Below are 17,586 nucleotides of genomic sequence, written 5' to 3' on the forward strand. Positions count from 1 at the left end.
TTAACGTTATGAAAGGCTAACCTATGAAAGGTTAACATTATGAAAGGCTAATGTTATGAAAGGCTAATGTTGTGAAAGGCTAACATTATTTAGGCTAATGTTATGAAAGGCTAACATAATGAAAGGCAAACATTGTAAAAGGCTAATGTTATGAAGGGCTAATGTTATTTAGGCTAACGTAATCCTATGTTTTCTTCATGCTGAATCCATTTCCATTCATGCAGCTGTTTGTGTGTCCAGTAAAATCTACAAACTGTTCCTGATCAAGTCATGATAATTTTATAATAGTGAACAAATACTTCTGATGGATTTTTGGGTAAACTAAATAGAGTAGTCTGACGTGTCACTGTTTCTAAAATGGCGTTTTTCTGGAATACTTAAAAAAAAATAAAAGCGCAAAAATTGAGAGTATACCCAGTTCTCCAGGGACCAGTACACGAATAGTTCCAAACATTCACTGTCTGAACACATTCATTTGTATTTGTGCTGATCTACCAACTCCAGCTCTAAGGTGATCAGATATGGTCGTCTTTCCACTGATCCAGTGTATTTCCAGTATTAGTGACATTTCTGTTGTAAATTCTGTTTTCTTTGGTCTGTGTTAGCGATTGGATCCATTTCTATCTGATTCAACTGTTCTGTTGGATTTTCAGCTGTAGTCCTATAGTTCGATAGTTGGACTGGTCCAGCTGTTCACATTGAACCACTAGAACTAGAATGATGGAGGTTCTAAGGTAAGGTACCATTAGTCCAAATGTGGTTCTGTGGGTTTGACTGGAGTTGTTCCGTTGAACCTGGTGGTGTTGGGTTTAATTTGTCAGGTGAGGTCATGTGATCCTTAGTGTCATTTACTGTGGTTCAAATATGGGTCCACTTTAACACTTATTTGATTGTATTTGTCATTTATTATGGTTTCATAATGGTTTCATGTGACGCCTGTCAGTAGTTGTATTTGTCCTCGTTTGTTCTTCAACTATTGATTCTTACACGAACCACCTGATCACTGGAGCAGCGACGTCGAAGCATGTCGCAACTCTCTCTCTCTATGGCTCTGCACGCTCCGTCGCAGACACCGCGGAGGAGCCAATGGGAGGAGGCGCTACAAGAGCAGAGACAGTAGGAGGAGCCAATGGGAGGAGGCGCTACAAGAGCAGAGACAGGAGGAGGATAGAGGATGGAGGGAGGAGGTCTCACTCTGCCCCGAAAAGATCAACACCAGCCTCTGCTCCAAATCCAAAAGGAGTAAAATGTTTGCGGAGAACCCCGAAGTCTACAAAACTATTTCAGCTGTAGGTACCACTTCCTGACTGTGTTTTGAGCATGCGCACTGCTTCTAAAACCCGAGGGGAGATACGAAGCGGACAGCGAATGCGTGAAAGTAAACGCCCACTTTTGATGAGAAAGTGAGATAATTGTAATTAATGATGCTTAATTACAAAGAACGTCTTTATTGTTGATAATGATACAACAAATGACACACACGGAGCTGAACACATGGGCGTTATCCACAGATGTGATATAATTTAGTCTATCCACATGATGCTGGGTCAAATTTGGGAGATTAGCCGCTTAGATTCGCCTCTGGTTTGTTTCCAATCTGTTTATGTAACCGCACAAATCGGCTATGCAATAAAAAACACATCAAAGTCTGCACGCAATCTATTTCAGACATGTTTTCGTTCATTAGTAAATCTCTTTCACACGAGCGTCAACAGTGCAGCAGCTGATCCGAGGACACAGGCTTCACTTGGCACATCAACCTTTCACTTGATTCTAGTTGTCGGTGCCAGATGGCTGTCCAAACAGATCCAGTCATCGATCAAAGACACAAACACACATACCCAAGAAAAAGAAAAGGCTCAAACACAAGCTTAAAGGCATTCTTATTAATAATAGTTTATTTATGTACCAGCAAATCTGTTTGCATTGTTCTTGACATTTCCCTGCTTCTAAGCCAGACACTTACAGTACAGTAGCATAACAATATCTGTATTTGGAGAAAGGTTCAATAAACAGACTTATTTACATACAACCAAAATACTGTAAAGAAAAGAGATGAAACGATCAAGGACAAAAAATTACAGGTCTTCTAAGTTGTTTTTGTCACTGACAAAGCACAAGATGCGAGGTTTAGAGACAAGTCCACATCCAATGTTCAGTGAATCAGAAGTGCTACAGCAATAACCATGAATTTAACAAAGAAGTGATCAACATAAAGAGGAACGGATTAACAACTGTCAGGAGAGGAACAGTACGGTTCAAAGAAAACAGAGCAGAACTAAAACATCACTGTTACCTTCTAAAGCTGGAAATAAGACGCATTTAATGTTGGACAAAAATAACTTCACAGTGTCGTCAAAAACAAACCCTTTAGCAGATCCAGAACAGAAGTGAACTGTAGAGCGCCGGTGCACAGCTCAGACAAACCAGACGTCTTCAAGTTACCGTGTCCGTGAACCGTGGAATCACATGACAGGAGACCCAAACTACAGAACGGTACTGATGCACACAGGGACCATTAAAGTGTTGTGGAGAGTATTGCGAGGCTGTGTAGGTTGGTTGGGTTGTACTTTGAATAGACAGTAAAGCTGTGTACTGACAGACAGGACCACCTTAAAGCAGGAGCTCAGTCCAAAGGCATTCAGAGGGTTAAAGTTGCATGGGAACCACAGAAGTGGGATCTGGTCCGAAGGATCTTCTCCTGCAAATACGAGGTTACTTTTTGTGTTTAATCCTGATTGGAGATGCTGCCCTCCACATGTTCATATGACAGTGGCCGTAGCATCGGTTCCACCACAGAGCCTCCCAGAACCAGCAGCAGGAGTCCGCTCACACTCTGCTCCACCGTCCCAGTCCCGCCTTTTGCATTCATGTGGTTTTCTACCTGCAGCTGGAGAACCAGTGTCTCCCTGAGCTGCTTCTGGACGCTGTGATGCGTGCGGCTGCTGTTGCTCACTGGCGCCCTCATGTGGAGCTGTACAGTCCGATCTGCTGCACCTTCCCCAGCTGCGTCAACAGCCGCTTCATGCGCTGTTTGAGCTGAGGCAGACGAGCCAGAGGTTCAGGAGGTTCCAGCTCCCCGGTGTAGTCCAGCCAGCTCTCCAGAACTAAACACCGCAACGACAGATACACACAAAGGTTACACACACGTACTTCACTTCCAAACTCTCCTAAATATATCCCACTGGTGCACGTACTTACAATAGAGGTCACATGACACCAGGAGACAGGACACATGTTTTGGCCGTGTCCCCGTCTACATGTTTACTGGACTATTTAGGATGATTTTCAAACACCTCACTGACGAGTTAGACAGAAAGTGGACGCAGTGGGCGGAAACAGCTATTTTGTTTTTTCAATTGACATTCAGTATCAGACATTTGCATTCAGTATATCACATGTATATATCATACATCTGTTCTCTGCTCTGAATGCCAGAATAATATGGCATAAAATGAGTGCAACAGCCTTGATCATTAATGTCTTCAGTGAAATTTTGCATTTGCCAAATTCATCCGGCGGACCTGTTTGGACCCTTTGGCGGGCTGGTTCTGGCCCCCTGCCGGTCCTGCTGTAGATGTACCGTTGTAATGGTTCCACACAAACACCCAGCAGTAGCTCTGACCAAAGGCAGAGCTCAGTAGACACTGAACCCCTTCAGTTAGTGGTGACCTTCAGACCCACAGGCTTTAAACCTGTGGTTCCACTGAGGAACTCATCAGCATTAACCAAGGCTGGGACCAAGGCTCACAAACCTCCTGAGTGTGTTGGTCAATAACTGAATAAACCATTTTCAGTGTAAATCAGTGAATTGCCTTCAGATGAACTTCATTTATACATTTGAAGTGTAAAGACACTTTTGGTCCAACAGCTCCTTACCGTCCAATTCCCTTTCAATGAAGTCCATCCTGTGGGACACCTCGTCCTGGACGGCGTCTATGTGGTCCAGCAGGTTGATCTGCCACTGCTGGTGCTGCATGCTGGTATCAGCAGGACCTTCAGGATCTCTGTCATCCATGTCCCTCATCTCTGCCTGAGACCATGAGCCGACTGCAACCTAACAACAGGAACCAGAATCAGTTTACATTCAATAGAAATGGATTTTAGTAAATAAATAAATAATAATAAAAAAAAAAACATCCAAATAAGACATTCACATAAAAAAACTCATGTTCATGTATTAAAAACTCCATAATAATCATGTCATAGTGACATTAACACTATGAACTCTGACAGTTTAGAGTTCACAGCAGCGTCACACAGTCTACATGAACAGCTTTGTGACGTTTCTTCTAAGTTCATCGGGCAATTGGTGATGAAGCAGAATTTAAGTATGATTAAACAAACATGCTTTTGTGGGAAATACTCGAAGGAAATGTCAAATATAATTTCCCAGGACTACATGCAGTTCGGTTCCTTCATCAGCACTGACGTGAACATCTCCATCCCCCTGTGGAGTTAGCTGGTACCTTGTTACTGGTCCCTGATGGTTTGGGCCGGTCCGTCTCCAGAAGGCTCCCATAGCGTTGCTCCCGCTCCAGAAGCTCCTCGGTGCTTCTCATGCTGTCTTCCAGCTCTGAGCCCTGTCTGGTCTCCACCACCAACCTCTGCTCCACCGCTGGGTAGTACGCTCGAGGTTTCTGGTAGCAGTGTTCGCTGGTAATGTACGAGTCCTGGAAGGATGGGAAGGGAGATGAAGAGCAGGAGGAAGAGGAGGTGGCTGCAGTTGCTGCCCGGCTCAGCTTTTCCAGAGCGTTGGACATCAGGATCTCTCCTCGGCTCATGTCCTCTTCTGGAGTCACAGGAGATGGAACTGCGTCACTGCTCCGACATGAATCTGAGCTGAAGCGTGGCCTCTCCGTCTGCTTCCAGGGCTGACGCCACAGCTGCAGGTCAGGGTGAGTGTTGTTCCTGAACCAATGAGGGATTAAACTGTTAGACCAATATTATAAAGCACAGCAGAGGTTCTCCATGAACAGAAGATCCCATGTACTCACTGTAGAATGCTCATCTTGATCTGCAGTCCACTGAGGACCTCCACCACATGGTGCACGTCTCCCAGCAGCTGGTGTGTAGTGGTGATCTTCTTGGCATTTTGGTGAGAGTAATTCTCTTCCAGGAAGGAGAGTCCATACATGTGTCCGTTGGTCAACCACTCTCTGTCATACCAATAACGCAGACTCTGCCTCTGACCTGAGGAACAGTCATATGATGGTCATCAGTGTTATTATATGTATCAGGTGGTTTAACCAAAGGTCCAAGTGTGCAAAGAAAGCAGACTGTGCAGAGGGTCATTGGTCTGTCTTTAAAACCCAGCCAATTATACTTGGATATTGTAATCGTTAACAGTTTGAGACAGGTTTACATTTTATTCTAAAGATACAACCTGTTCATAAAAACACAAACCTGTTTGACTCTGTTATAAACAGCTTTTCAGTGTTAACATGCTTAAATGTTCTCAGTTATGAACTCCAGGATATGTCTCTCGAGTAAGATAGTATTTACCCTTTCACAGGAGGAGCAAAGAACAGTGAATTAGATTATCTGTGCCAGTCGTGTTCACAGTTGGTAGTACAATCCATTGAACAGAACATGAATAAAGACGCTGTGATGGCAGTGAATGATGACCACAAAGTGACCAGGTGATTAGGGTTGTGTATTACAATGATATTCTGATGTGTGCCAACTACAGCTGAAGCTACTATAATATAAACTGTATTCAACAGTGTCCACTGTACCATCCTGACAAAAGACAACTGATGCATCAGAACATAAGATCCAAAAATCAGAGCAAACAGAACTTTTCAAAATTTTAGATTGGAGAGGTAATATTATATAAATGGTGAAAACAAACATAAATCACTCCAGTGGTGAACATTATACTCATTATGTAAAGTCTTCAGTGGCCATAGTGCCATTCTTCACAACGTCCACTAGATGGCACCTGCCTCTTTACCAGACTGACTAATAAACATGAGTGCTTCTGTATCAACACATCTAAATAAAGACGAGCACATGCTGTTTTCCTCTCACCTGGTGGGTCTCTGCAGATGTAGCAGGTGTATCTGTCTGGTACATTGTCTTCCAGTAAGCCCATGCAGGTGCCATGCTGCCAGCACAAACAATCTTCACACTGACAGAAGGACAAATTATATTTAACCACCGTGAAACTGTACGAATTAAAGCAGCTAGATAAATCTGATAACCTCTCCTGCTCACCTGGATCATGAAGTCATTCTCTTCCTCCACCTCACAGATACATCGGACAATCTCTTGGTCACTGGTGTCAACAGCACCAGAATCTACACTCAGAGGTGGTGTGGTGATGTCCAGATCCACCCCAAAGTCATCGTCACTCCACCCACAGCTGTCAGTAGACCAGTCACTGATGCTATCTTCATCTAGAACAAGGACAAAGTTTACAGTTTAGCAAAAGAATGATTTCCCAGGACAGCTAGATTAAAGTTGAATTCAAGTATAACTCAAGTTTTCTTAAGTATTCTGCAGATCTACAACCTTATACCACCAGTACGTGGGTGTTAAGTGTCTACTGATTACACAATAAAGCAAGCTGTAGCAAAAGAAATAGCTCAGGATTCAACCAATCAGGTGTTAAATCATCTAGTCTTATCTACACCAGCAGCCTGTTGCTTCTTGCAAATCAAGTTGTATTATGAGGACAGTTGAACAATAGTAGGATACACAGATACAAGGTGTGATGCAGTTTATTTAAACCACATGATGGATTGAATCCACTGGGAATGAGGAATGAAGGGGGGAGAACGAGCAATGAACAGTCACAAACACAAATCAATACATACTCACACACACACCCTCACAGAGATACCCACCATCCACATGTATCTGCTCTGAGTAGCTGTATCCAGGCCTGCGGGGGTAGGCCTCAGGCTTGTGATTGTGTGAGGGGGGGGTTTTGAGTGGCAAATTCAATTTGGACTGAAGACCCAATATTGAGAAGTCAATATTCTCCTCACTACCTGTGTAGTCTGTTAATACAGGGAAGGGGGGAAGCAGACGTAGAACAGAATGTCAATTTTGAAGATGCTAAACAAAGAGCCCATCAGGAGGTGACAAAATGAGGCAAAACAAACATGGACAAATATGAGAACAGTTGGGGAAAATCAAATCTATCAAATCCATACAGCCTGTGTTTGAGGCTTTGTAATGTGTGAAATAACCAGTGATTAGTGGAACCAACGCAGCTGTGTGCATGCCAAACACACAAGTGCCAATTAACAAGAGATAAGAGTGACAGAGCTAGAATCCAGTTTGGATTTGTCAGCCCCACATTAAAAACTGGCCACTTAAATAGGAGGTGTCATGTAAAAAACAAACAAAAAAGGATTAATTGACGTGAATGAAACAAGTTACTTGATTGGTATAATAAGAGTGACAGCGGCCAGTGACAGATGTAACACTTGTCCCACACACAGAGGCTCAGCCACCACACCAGGAGGAGTGAATGGAGGACTGTATGCTTCACAGCCTAGCAGTTTTCACCACGTCACAGTGAGTGCACATGCAGAGAGCAGCAGATATGTGAGGAGGCCCAAGGACACGGGACTCCTTCTTACCAGACTTGGCCTTCTTTTTCTTCTTCTTCTTTTTAAGTTTAATGCGGAGGAAGTCCTTCTGTTTTGGTTTCTCTTTTAGTTTGTCTTTTACTGACCCTGTGGAAGTTGAATGGAAAAACATTAAACTTCACAGGAGTGTAGGTCACACCACAGGCTACAGCTCAGAGTGAACACACAACAGTGATTAAAGGTGACTTAGTACACAGGGAGGACACATGAAGGAACCACTGAGTGTTACTGACCAATGTCAAAGCCACTCTTGTCTGAATCCTTGTCCTGCTGGCATCCATTCCTGTCCAGCTGGTTCTCCTTGCTCTTTTCTCTCAGCAGCGCCCTCTGCTGATGGCCCTGGGCGCTGACTGCAGGCGGGGCTGATGTACGCCTGCCTGCAGTCTTCACCTCACCACGGGGAGCTGTGGCCGTTCCCACAGTGTCTGAGAAAAACGAACAGATAGGGAAATGTGAGCTCTGGTAGTTCAGTGATGTCTACTGACACAGACCTGAGGCACCAAATATGGGTGTGTTTGTTTCCACAGAGCCACTGGCCAAAAATAAAATCCAGATTTTTTTCCTTGAAAAACTTGATTTTTGATTTCTGGGTAAAACTACAAAAGACAACAGAAGTTGGCATGTCATCTTGGTGTGCAGCCTCCAATGGAGTACACTGCTCCCACTGTGGTGGGATGGTGTTTGAGGAGCTGAAATAAGTCAGTTGTGTGTCTGTCTTTGACTGATGTGCCTTCAGGATGAGTTTACAGCGAGTAATAATTTGGTCTTCATCGGACTCTTCAAACTTGTACCAATTCCACATAACTGACTTACTCTTGCCATGTTTAGCCACAAACTTTTCACTCTCCTTAGCAAATGCTAAACGTACTGGTTTGGAGACCAAAGACTGTTAGGAGAAGAAGCTTACAGTAGCCCAAAGAGGCATGGCCTAGAGCAGGGGTGCCCAACCCTGGTCCTCGAGGGCTACTATCCTGCATGTTTTAGATGTATCCCTCTCCCAGCACACCTGACGGTCATTATCAGGCTTCTGCAGAGCCTGATGATAGGCCTGTCATTTGAATCAGGTGGGTTGGAAGAGGGATACATCTAAAACATGCAGGATAGTAGCCCTCGAGGACCAGGGTTGGGCACCCCTGGCCTAGAGACACAAAAGAGATGAAATTGGATTTGATGATTACCCTTTTTTAAACATCGTCATAATTAAATAATCTGATTTCCATTTAAAATTGATAAATCCTGCAGCCCTACACAGAGCCAATCCGATGTTCTCATTTGTCCTGTTCCAATCAGCAGTAAGGACACATCACAACCACATTACGTCAATCCACTGTAATTTACTATGGTTTGGGCCTTTGGTCACATGACAAAGGCGTAGTCGGTACCTGAAATGGTATTTTTGGAGAGCGTAAACATGTCCCAGCTCCGCCCTGGTGTTGGCGTATGGACAGGACCAACACCACTGTATGGAAACCGTGTCGCCATAGTACCATGAGACCAGAAGAAGAAAACCCCAGACGGAACCTCCTGCACATGCTCAGTGCATTCTTCTGTGGTTTGACTGTATCCTGCCATAGGCTCTGTCTGTGTTTGTGTACAGCGCCACATATAGGTGTAGCGTATGTATTACACCGTTTAACCCAGTCTGACCGTTTCCACCTGGACACAGATATTTAAGGAAACCATACGTGTATGAACGACAAACTTTTAAAATCTGCAAAAGATCTGGTAACTGGTCCCCTGTCCTTGTCCTGGACCTAGATAGGCCCATGTGTGATTGTTCTGTCCACTATGTCAGCAGGTGGACAGGTTACCAGTCTACACAGGACAGAACCAGGACACTGACTAGACCTGAGGGACAGAGACACATGACAAAGGTAGTTCCACAGGACTGGGGACAGAGACACATGGGTATTTAAAATACAGCCTTGTTTCATGTTAGTTAAATTCATAATTAAATGTTAAAGGTATTATGTTTATTCTGTTGTTTTACTTGGTATTTTTATTTCACTGTTTTTAATTGTACTGCTGTTTTTATGCCCTTTTAATCTATTCATGTGGTTTTTTTTTTTGTTTTTGTTTTTCCCCTGTATGTTGCTTTGGAAAAAGCATCTGCCAAATGCGTAAATGTAAATAATGGTAGGACACCAAAATTTTGTATTTCTGTCTGGACTTCAGATTTATTTTGAACATTTTAAAAGCAGCAGTGAACCCAGTTTTAAATCTACCATTTTTCTGTCATTCGCGACAGAAACAGAACAGTGGAAGAACTCACGCATAGAAGCAGAGATGGTGCGCCTTCTTTTTGGGCCATCCAGAGCAGTGGCCTGCTTTTCTGAAGCCCTGGTCTGGACACTTCTGGTTGGGCTGCGTTCTGTCTCTGGAGGCTGCTCCTCACCATGGTAATATTTCATGTGGTAGTGTAGTAGCTTGGCCTTGCGGAATGATTTTGTGCAGCCGGGAGCGCTGCACTTAAACGGGTTGTGGTCGAGGTTTATGGACAGGACAGGAGGGGGCTGGTTTTTGATAACTCGATATACTGAAACAAAATGAAACAAAAGCAAAAGAATTAAGGAAGTTCAAGTAGAAAGGTTCCCATATATTGTTCCTTTGTAAGTGGGATGTACTCACATGGTTCTCTGCTGAATCTGTTCGGATTGTGGAAACCCTGCTTTCTTATTGCTAACAAAAAGAAAATCAGTTATTTCTTTTAGGTAAGCTGCTTAGTGACACTGGCTGCAGACAATCATACATTTTCACAGTGTAATATCTCTGCTAATTCACTTCCATAAACACTTACGTTTCACTGGCGGAGGAGGCGGTGCATCTGCTGCAGGCTGAGAGCTTTCTGACTGGATGTTTGGTTTCTTCTCCACATCTCCACAGGATTCTGTGGTTGTCATAGAAATAGACACCTGCTCTGTCTTTGCTGATGTCTGACTGGACTCAGTATATGGCTTGGGTGACTCTGTGTATGGCTTTGTTCCGCTCTCTTCTGTATCCACCTCTTCCTTCTTCACCTCACCGTTTATGTGACAAATAGCCTCGTCATTTTCTTCCACCTTCACACCATTCGTGAGTCCTGTGTCCTTCCCTGCATCCCTGGGCTTGTTATGGTCCGATTTCTCTGACGTTTCCTCTTCCTGTCGAATGGTGGTCGAAGCCTCCATCTCACCGTTTGTTTTCTTGTTCTTCTCTATTACCCTTTGCTCTTCTCGCTCCTCATCCTCACTGCTGTCCTCCTCCTGGTCTGAGGTACTGCGTCTGGCCCGCTTGTTCTTGGGACCACCATTCTCCTGAGGCCTCCTGTCCCTGCGGTTTGGGACCCTTCTGACCATGTTCCTCTCAGTCGACCTAGACTTCCCTCCTCCACCTCTCTGTTTATCAGAAGCACAATTTTGGGTGCTTAGCAACAGGACATGACTGTTCATGTACACGAGACAATGAAACAATACATAACATGTTAATTAAGGAGAAGATTGGCATTTTCACATACCTCTTTAATGAAAGGCTTCACGTGTATGCCCTTCACTGTCTGGATGACGCCATCATAGAACTTCACTGTGTAGGAAGCTGAGGGCAATTAAAAAGTTAACAAAAAGGTCAAATAAGTTCAATTTACCCTCCAGTTGTGAGCCACATTAATAAATAATAAGTATTTTTACCATTAAGCAAAACTACAGAAATACTCTGAGTGACTTAAAGATGTTTAATATAAAATACTGTTTGACCCATATTGGTGTATATTCACAAAGTCATTTTATTCTAGTGAAAACCCAAAGTATCATTAAACTTTAATGCTAGATTACCAAAGGAGAAATGACGCTGACAGGTAACTAGATGAAACTAGAGCTGCAATGGGTACTCGAGTAATTACAGTACTAAAAATCCAAAAATCTTTTTTTTTGCCTTGAGTATTGGTTTAAGTAGTCACCTGTGTTCCACCCCAAGGATCATGTTCTACACAAACTGTAATCAGTGACACATGCGACTTGAGTCAAAAAGTTGGTGCTACAGAAGAGAAAGAGGAGACCATCGGCAAAAGGCCAAAGATGTCCAACGTTTGGGATCACTTCAAACTAAAAAAAAAACCCAAAAAACAGAGAATCTGTTGCAATGTGTGCAAGTCCAGCACGAGGTCAACACCACTCAACAGTAGCCGAACATTAGCCCATTTAACGTAAATGCTAACTGAGAAACACAGCAGCGCTTGTTACAGCGGAGGCTATGCATTTGTTGTCTATCGCTGAAATATTTGGTAGAATACTTGACTTCAAAAATAAGTAATTGCTGCAGCCCTAGATGAAACACACTGTAAAAGTCAATAAAAGATGCATTTCTCAGAATTTAAACACTGAAAGTTCAGTTAGTCAACAAAATATATAGAAATACAGGCATAGCTGAAAGGCCTAGAGATGCTACACACTGTAGGTTTACACACTAATTATTTCTGAGCTACATACAGATGAGTCATATCCTTTAACATATGTATGACATTTCTGCATCAAGAAGGTTTATATTCATTATGTGTCTTTGCTATTACAGAGCAGACGATAAAACCCTTTTCTGTCTAAATGTCCTTTTTCAACACAGGTGAAAGGATGCTATTTGACATTTTTCACCATACTGCATTCAGCAGGAGGAAAATCTGAAATACGTTCAGTATCAGTCATAAATTTCAAAACTGTAGACACTTTCCAGGACAGCGCTGTCTCAGAATAGATAAATAGACCTGAATGAGTGAAACTTGTTGAAATGCACACAGTAACTTGAATTCTTCAGATTTCAGACATCTAACACCAGAACAGTTGAAAACCCAGTGCTGCATACATACAGGGGTTGGACAAAATAATGGAAACACCTTCACCTCAAGATGATAATGCCCCAATCCATACAGCTAGAATTGTTAAAGAATGGCATGAGGAACATTCTAATGAAGTTGAGCATCTCGTATGGCCGGCACAGTCCCCAGACCTCAACATTATTGAGCATTTATGGTCAGTTTTAGAGATTCAAGTAAGACGTTGATTTCCACCGCCATCGTCTCTAAAAGAGTTGGAGGGTATTCTAACTGAAGAATGGCTTAAAATTCCTTTGGAAACAATTCACAAGTTGTATGAATCAATACCTCGGAGAATTGAGGCTGTAATTGCCGCAAAAGGCGGACCTACACCATATTAAATTATATTTTATTGATGTTTTAAGGTGTTTCCATTATTGTGTCCAACCCCTGTACAACATTCATTCGGGAGTCGATTTTGGATTACGGATACTCACCATCTTTATTTACAGAAATGACCTTAGCAGGGTAGAATCGGCAGTCGGACCAGCTGGCTAGGACCTTGTCATTCACATGAAACCCCTGGAAGGAGGAGATCCGAGATGTACTCTAGGTTTGTTGATGAAATGTAATAGGAGGTAAAGCTGTCAAATATTATCAACCTTTTATGGCTTTTTTAATAACACAGTAATTGTATTTTAAACAAAAGAATCATACTCATTTAGCTTAAAGTACGTACATAAAAACCCATTAAAAAAAATCATGTTACAGAATTTCACTCAAAAAATGCAAAAATTAATGGCATTTGACAAAAACATGAAACACAAAGTGAAAGGAGCCATCAGTTTTGTTAGCTTACAGGCACAGGAGCGTCGTCCTGGAGGCCCTGCCGCCTCAGCTGTACCCTCTCCACTGGTCGCAGGTACGGACTAGTCCAGTCAAACCACTCGTCGTACCGGTGGCTCCACTGTCGATAATGAATTAGTACTTTCTCATCTTCATAGTCAATCTTCTCTATGTTGGCAGCATACCTGTGGGGGTAAAGAACAGGAAAGATGTGTCATTAAGGATCATTAGAGGTTTTCCTTGCAGCAGTTTTCAACAAAATATTTGACTACCGTATAAAATAGCAAACCCAGGTCCAAGAAGGCAACGATGATCATTTAAGTGAGGCAGTGGAGAAAGTGAACAGTTACAGAGATGGAGAGGAATGAGGGAGGCCATGACTCACCAGTTTTTGAGGCTGTCTCTGGCCTCAAGCTGAGCTCCCACCTCAAATGTTATCCCTCTTCTGTTAGGGGGCTTCTTACTCATACTGCCCACATCAAGGCTCCCTTCCTGTACATGCAGACACACACAGACGCACACAAACATAAACATTAACCTGTGAACACAACACACTAGTCAAAACTCTACCAATAGGACCTTCATTAGACTACTAAGAGCTATGTGATATGTCTACATAACTGCAACACATGTACCATTCACAGCCTCTACTGATCTGTCTTACACTCAGCTCTGGCTATTATGTGACTATGACAAATACCAGTGCTGCACCTTGGGTAGCAATTACAGTATTAAAGGCAGCTCTGCCACTCCCACTATATGCTTATATAGCGTTAACAGATAAAACAGTGGAACAACACACAAGCTAAAGACTGATTCTTGTAGCACAGTACAGCAGGAAAATTAAGATACTAAGGTGAGCCATGCCTCAAATGGTAGTGAAATGTGCAACTAATACAGATGTTGAGTGATCACTCGTTACTGAAAAAAAATTCTTATTTAAAAAAAAAAGAAGAAAAACGATAAATATATTTATTTCCACTCAGTATCAAGATGATAAAAGAAAAGGATATGAAACAATGACTAAGGGGTCTCAGGTTTCATTTCCCAATTTCTGCACCAAGCTGATTTTCCAGTATATCAGATCCATCGTTATCTACTGCAACACAACTAATCAAGTCTCATCAATCCCAATCCCGTCGGATATTGATGATGCTCACCCCATCATATGCTGATCATAAACTGTTCGGCGACGCAGCATTATCTTCTTTCCTTTAAGGGAAACAGAAACAACCTCCCGATAAAAGCGCCTCCTTCGTCCGACGATAACCATCCAGAGGACATTTTCTACAACCCGCTGTCTTCAAATAAGGCATAACAGCTAGATTAGATTAAAATCGCGACATCTCATTTTTGTCGGTACTGTCGCTGATTCGGTCGATGAACCCGAAAACAGCCTGGGAGCCGCTGTCGTTCCATGCACCCCCCAACCCGGATGTCTCCACACTCCTCGGCCCACGTGTTTTCTGCTCAGCCGATTTCACATGCAGACACAATGGAAGACAATGGCAAAGCCCCGTTAAACTACCCGCATGTCGCGATCACACCGATAGATCAGGAACGATATACGAAGCATAGACGACATCAGATAATGTGAAACTGGTTTAAAATAAAACGTTATTTTTTTAATAGCTCGATTACAACGTGGGCAGACGATAGCGATGCAGGGTGGACGCAGACCGGGACTGAACCGTTTCAGTTCGGATTAACAGTTTAAAGCTCACATAAACAACTGAAGATTAGAAACGTGGTTTGTGATGCACTGTAAGCAAATGAATAAATACGTTTTAATTTTACAGAAAAATACCACCCGGTTTCGTGTTACAGTTTATAGCCATACGCGCAAAAAACTGAACAGGTCTCAACAGTTGTCTGACATAAAAACCAGGCACAGCGTGTTTCCTCTGGTTTTCATGTTGATCATATCATCCACTACTGACACTTTATTGTCCGGTGTTTTGTAACTAGTGGGCGTAGCGCGACGTAAACCATAATATACGTCAGCCCTCTCTACGGCTACGATTTGTCCGGCCGTTGTGGTGTGGGCGGGATGTCCATGTCTGATTGGCCCCGCAGCTGCCACTCTCCGAGCTCTTCGCGGCCTCGCGCTGGGCCTACTTCTTCAGACTTTTTCCTGCTGTGCGCGAGCGGCGTGGAAATGTACCGCCGTAAACTTCCAAACCGAACAAAACAGTACGCGGCCGTAGAGAAAAAAAACCCGACGAAAAATCACACTGCGACCACGCAATACGGCGGTAAACTCGCGAAAACATGAACAAAGTGAAGAAACGCGGCGGAGTATTACCTACTTCGTCACGTTTGTTTTGAAGTGAAAAAGCCGACATGCGCATCCCACCGCCTAGTTCTGCATCAAACGGGCCTAATTCACCATGTTGGGCTAAATATTCACTGTCAAACGCCAAGTGGAGCGCGGCACGGGCTTCTTACCTGTTCTCCAGTCACTCTTTGTCCGGTAGGGTGTCAAATGTGCACTGTAATTCCCTTTGAAGTGCAGATACCGCTGTCTCCGCCTGTCTGGTACAGATCACGCAGTTGAATTTCACCCCGTTGTATTCTCCACCGGCGCGGGCAGTGTGGCTCCGCACTGCGCATGCGTCAACGGCGTCCATCAGACCCCATGTATTTTAATTTTTTTTCTTTTTTTCTTTTTTAACCATTTTATTTATTTTGCCCTTGTTAAGTGTGAATGGCATTACGATAACGGATATAAAATGTACAAACAAACATATAAGGAAGCAGCTCCAAAATGTCACCTAAATGCAAATCAACATTTAATCATATAAACTGACGTCTATCGTGGTTTAATCCCTTCAGTGTTGCATCTCCAATAAAATAAGAGAAATTCATTTTAAAACTTTCTATCCCACCTACCCCTGCAATTCCTTCCTTTCCAGATTTGCTGACATTGATACAAACTGTACCTTATATAAAAATGAGAAAACAGAAATAATTTTGCACTTATTTGACTGTGCCGCCTCTGACATGTGTTTGAGGAACTGGAGCAAGTTATTTTAAACAAAAGCAACAAACATATCTGAATATGTCCAAGGGAAATGAGAACTACATTTGAATCCTCTAATAAACCTTTAATTTTCTTCATTAATCTAATCATACTGATGGTAAATATATTGTTAAGACTTAGTTCTCCAGATCCTCCATAACATTAACATCTGAGTTGAAAAATTTAATGCATGATACATGTACATGTTTGATAAAACATTAGCTTTAGCAAAAAATCGTACATGTGAATGTATCCTCAAACTGTTTAATCATTTATTTTCTGTTGATACTTGATAACTTTTGTTTATTGTCTTTTTTAACCTGTTAACATGTAGAACTGTTGCTGTGGCAACTTTTAAATGAAGTTTTCTATACATTTATCCTTTCTGTAGCAGTTCATCACCATTTATTGATATATTATCCTCTGCAGTGAAATCATGTCTTTTCCTGTGTGTAATTTACCTCCAAGTAAATTTAAAGGTTAGTTTATCAAACAGACAAAGTGACTTTTTCCCAACAAAATAAATGCTTAATTAAACATGAAAACAAGCCTGTCAATCCACTGGCATTTGTCAAAGTCCATGTGTTTTATTGGTGAATCATTGTTGTAGAATATGTTTCTATGTTCACTGAAGATGAAGGAGAAAACCTGAAAAACTGCATTTTACCCAAATTATTCCAATGTATTAGAACTCAAAGTTATTCAGTATTTCACACCTGCTGAGGCAAATAGTATATCACTCATTCATATTTGTGAAACCATCTCAGATGTAACCCAACATGTGTTTTGAGATAGTACTTAGGATAACATAACTATTTTCCCACAAGGCCAAGCATGTGTCATGTGACTGATTCAGCTGAGTATTTGGATCCTGGAGCCACTTATTAACACGTCACTGACAACACTACAGCTCCACCTACTGTCCATCAAAAGCAACTGGTTGGTTGTTTACAGCAGTCTTTGCCAAAGTGGGGTACAGGTACCCCCAGGGGTACTTGGAAGAAGCCCAGGGGGTAATTACATTCAGTAAGTCATCATGTACTGAATACAAAATAATGAGAATGAATGATGAAATATAAAACACAATAAATACATTTATACAATATATTTATATAAATACATTTATACTCTCCTGACCTCATTTCATTTCAATATTTTTACAAACTCAGAGCCACCCTCCCAACACACACACACACACACCAAAAAAAAAGGTTTGGTAAAATTTGAAGAACATGTCTACTTCATATTATTCAAGATGAGTTTATCTGAGTAATTAAGAAAGGTTCATTTATTAATTAATAACCAATTTATTTATTTTTCTTATCAATGACAGAGGG

At 42.2% G+C, this 17,586-nt stretch overlaps 1 protein-coding gene across 5 annotated transcripts; it reads right to left on the bottom strand.

The window, feature by feature from the left end:
* Positions 1–1,871: 1,871 nt before the first annotated feature.
* phf20a (PHD finger protein 20, a) lies at positions 1,872–15,825 on the bottom strand. Of its 5 annotated transcripts, none has more exons than XM_030133751.1 (17): positions 15,676–15,825; positions 13,613–13,719; positions 13,241–13,412; positions 12,879–12,963; positions 11,098–11,174; positions 10,402–10,978; positions 10,233–10,283; positions 9,877–10,140; positions 7,838–8,029; positions 7,596–7,691; positions 6,852–7,007; positions 6,220–6,401; positions 6,034–6,133; positions 4,998–5,193; positions 4,470–4,911; positions 3,880–4,057; positions 1,872–3,107 (listed from the first exon to the last, which is right to left on the bottom strand). In XM_030133751.1, exons 2-17 carry the CDS (start codon positions 13,693–13,695, stop codon positions 2,965–2,967), a joined length of 2,994 nt encoding a protein of 997 aa, XP_029989611.1. In that variant the 5' UTR covers positions 13,696–13,719; positions 15,676–15,825; the 3' UTR covers positions 1,872–2,964. The 5 variants fall into 5 exon arrangements, with proteins under 5 accessions (XP_029989611.1, XP_029989609.1, XP_029989610.1 ...); XM_030133749.1 differs by having other exon boundaries at positions 12,879–12,990; XM_030133750.1 differs by lacking the exon at positions 15,676–15,825 and adding an exon at positions 14,388–14,983 and having other exon boundaries at positions 12,879–12,990.
* Positions 15,826–17,586: the final 1,761 nt, after the last annotated feature.

The sequence above is a fragment of the Sphaeramia orbicularis genome, chromosome 5 (assembly GCF_902148855.1).
Source record: "Sphaeramia orbicularis chromosome 5, fSphaOr1.1, whole genome shotgun sequence".
Taxonomy (NCBI): Eukaryota; Metazoa; Chordata; class Actinopteri; order Kurtiformes; family Apogonidae; genus Sphaeramia; species Sphaeramia orbicularis.